The 3,329-nt window shown below is 32.5% G+C and overlaps 1 protein-coding gene across 1 annotated transcript; it reads left to right on the top strand.

The window, feature by feature from the left end:
* The first annotated feature begins 2,393 nt into the window (after positions 1-2,393).
* On the top strand, positions 2,394-3,034 carry LOC108558911 (X-linked retinitis pigmentosa GTPase regulator-interacting protein 1-like). The gene is made up of 2 exons (XM_017915972.1): positions 2,394-2,517; positions 2,583-3,034. Exons 1-2 carry the CDS (start codon positions 2,394-2,396, stop codon positions 3,032-3,034), a joined length of 576 nt encoding a protein of 191 aa, XP_017771461.1.
* Positions 3,035-3,329: the final 295 nt, after the last annotated feature.

The following is a 3,329-nucleotide window of genomic DNA, read 5'->3' as shown; positions in this document are numbered from 1 at the left end:
AGATATTTTAAATAAAGTATTTGTTCTTTTTTGTGTTCCTTTTTTCTTTGAAGAATTTGGATTAATTAAACTGTAAAAACTTTGATATATTTTTATTGATTTATTTTGCGATAAAATTATTCAATAAATGTCTAAACCTTATTAACTGAGAGAAGATTTATTGACCATAATAGGAAAATAATACCTGCAAAATACTTATCATAAAAGATAAATAGTCACTTGTATCTAGTCTTATATCAATTGCATTTTATAAAAGTGATTTTTTATCAAGAAACGTGGATTCATGTTGTTTTCGAAGCGATTTTGTTCGATCGATAAAAAAATAGTTTTATTCGTCATTAACTTCATATCAATTTTGAAACTATACTTTATCTATTTATATTTATCTGCTATTCTTTGTTTCATATGAGAAATTTAAATACAGTGGAACCTCGCTGAACGAGCACCTCGCATAATGAGCATTTTGCTTAACGAGCAAAATGAATTGTAAGAAAAATGACTCGCTTAATGAGCGACGTTTCGCATAACGAATGACGATGAGAAGAGAAGTCCTGGATTGCACGCCTGCTGCATCATTTTTAAAACTTGTGTACACATATTATGCGAATTTTTGAATGTTTCACTATGCGAGTATTTCATTATACGAGTAAAAATCAGGAAATTTTGGAACGAATTAAATTTGTTAAGCAAGGTTTCACTGTAAATCAAAGTTTGCTGTCACATTCATACTGACATGTGACATGATATGCTGAATTCGACAACCGTTACGTGTATATTAATTAACATTTTAATTAGTGAGCATATAACTTTTAATCCTAGAATCATTCATATTTATTTTTTAGATTAAATTTTGATTTCGATTAAAATTTCTCAATTTCCGGATCCTCGTATTGAGAAAAGCGTTATGTGTAATAAAGAAATTAATTTTCTCAATCACTACAATAATTATTTAAAAATATGTATTATTTTGCCATCTATGATAAATCTCGGAATTAGAATAGTCCTGATCCTTTTCCAATATGCATCTTCACTTGTTTCCACTAGCGACATCCGGTAGGACGAGTAAACCATTTTACAGGATTATACGAGTTGAAGAATCAAGTGCACGGAAAGTTTTGTGATCCTTTTCAATTAAATAGTAAGTATCTAACTTAGATTATTATCGATTCCCTTCATTGCAATACGCTAGAAATCAATAAATATTTTTATTTGTTGCAAAAGTGATTTTAACAATTTTCGCCGTTGGCCATTTTTGTTTCTCTTTGTAGCGAGGTCCTTCCTCGTGTAATTTTAGAGATTTCTTTTAATGATTCCGCCTATTTAGTCAATAATTGCCATGCTTTGCGGATCACGCTCGATTTTAATCAATATCATTTCTGTCCAATTGAATTTCCAGATCGATCTGATGAAATCCAGTTAACGGTTAAATGATTTTTATTGGGAAATAATTTACCGCCATTTCTTTACAATATAACCGCCGTCTCCATTTCGACATCCCTTATCCAAATTTCAGCTATTAAGACATGAATGAGTGAAAATATGAGGTTATAAAAAATCTTGATCGCTTTGAAATTCCATTTCGACAGAAAAATCGGCCGATTTTTTTTTATCCGACCCGATCAAATTTGATTAATTCTTGAATAATTTTTTGCTTCCGAATGTTTGTGTTTATCGTTATTTAACCATCGTTTCAACTTCGCAAACCTTTCAAAAGGCCTAATTTCAATTAACACTTCCATTTTTATTTATTAATTAATGAAAATACGAGTTTTAACTAAACCTTGATCGTAATGAAAACATTAACAGATTTTAATAATTAAATTACAAAATGTTTAAATACTAAATTACAAAACTTATATAATAGCAATTTGCAATATCCACAGCTTGCTACTTGTCAAGTAATGTGTCAAGTACATTTACTTGTTGAAATTCTCATACCGATATAAGCACTTGTTAAATACGCATTTGCACAATAAGCGGTACTTGATTACCTGTGCCAATTGTCTGAAATCATTTTTAAATGAATTGTTTGATGCAAAATCAAGTTATTGTTTGCAGAATCAATACAATATTTTTCCATTGATATTGACTTTACTGTATACCAAATGGTCTAGAATTATATAAATGTTTTAAAAAAAGAAATTTGATAAAAGAGACAAAACTACATCTTCATTTTTTTTTCGTGGTCGTTAAGCAGATAGGTCGTAAAGTGAGGAGTGCAAGTATATATTATCGTAATAATTGAAAAAACATATAAATTCAATTTCATGTAATCTCGTATCTATTATATATTTTGTATTTCGTTCCAAATTTTAGTTCATAGCATATCCGTATAGTTGGACTGACTTTAATTGTTTCTGCAGCCTGAAGAAGATTAATAGTGTATAACTAATATGGAGAGTGCTAAAGAGCAGATCGAAGACAACGCATTCGATGCTTTACTGAATGCAATAAATTCTGATCCGGACATGGAGACAGCATTGGAATTACGCCCTGAACACGAAGAAAATGTTCCAGGTAAGATCTAAGTAGTGTCCAAGTGAGGCATGATGCTTTCAATATTTCAGATATATTCTCGATAGAGGTAAATGGAGTTCAAGAGGAGGACGTACCCGACGGAGAAGTTTTCTTCAGGTCGGTAGAGTTGGGCAGAGAAATTGTCGAGGAGATTGCTGCCGGAATAAAACAGGAACCGGACGACGATCCTATTTTTGACGAGGACACGTTAGATGTCGACGATTTACCAGCGAATGTCGAGGAGATGGAGATGGAGCTGGAAGAAAATGAGCACCCTGAAGAACATCATTTTAATGTAGTTCGCCCAAACGGAGAAATTGCTGAGAAGATAGACGAGAAGGAAGACGAGGAGGTAAACGAGGAGGAAGATGAGAACCATGATGTAATTGAACCGTTTCTCTATGAAGAAGAGGAAGAAATTGACGAGGCTATAGAGGAAGAGGAAGCTGCACCACCTGATAATTACAACATCTTCTTTAATGAAGATGCAATGGATGCGTTCGACCACCAAATATAGAGGTATTTTAAATAAAGTATTTGTTCTTTTTTGTGTTCCTTTTTGGTTTGAAGAATTTGGATTAATTAAACTGTAAAATCTTTGATATATTTTTATTGATTTATTTTAGAAACCTTAGGCGACTTCATTGCTGTGGGTGACTATAATGCAAAACACACAAATTGGGGCTCAAGATTAATTACTACCAAAGGGCGTGAACTACTGAAAGCAATGCAGTCACTACACCTCGCGCCTGTTTCCACTGGTGAACCAACTTATTGGCCAACAGACAGAGCCAAACAACCTGACCTGTTGG

Source organism: Nicrophorus vespilloides, unplaced genomic scaffold (genome assembly GCF_001412225.1).
Source record: "Nicrophorus vespilloides isolate i.1.1-1 unplaced genomic scaffold, Nicve_v1.0, whole genome shotgun sequence".
NCBI lineage: Eukaryota > Metazoa > Arthropoda > Insecta > Coleoptera > Silphidae > Nicrophorus > Nicrophorus vespilloides.
The sequence above is the reverse complement of the archived record's forward strand: the minus strand, read 5'-3'. Positions and strand labels throughout refer to the sequence as shown.

Coding starts and splice junctions, on each gene's coding strand:
- LOC108558911 (XM_017915972.1), top strand. CDS start 2,394: ATGGAGAGTGCTAAAGAGCAGATCGAAGACAACGCATTCGATGCTTTA. Junction 2,518..2,582: donor ACACGAAGAAAATGTTCCAG/GTAAGATCTAAG, acceptor TATTCTCGATAG/AGGTAAATGGAGTTCAAGAG.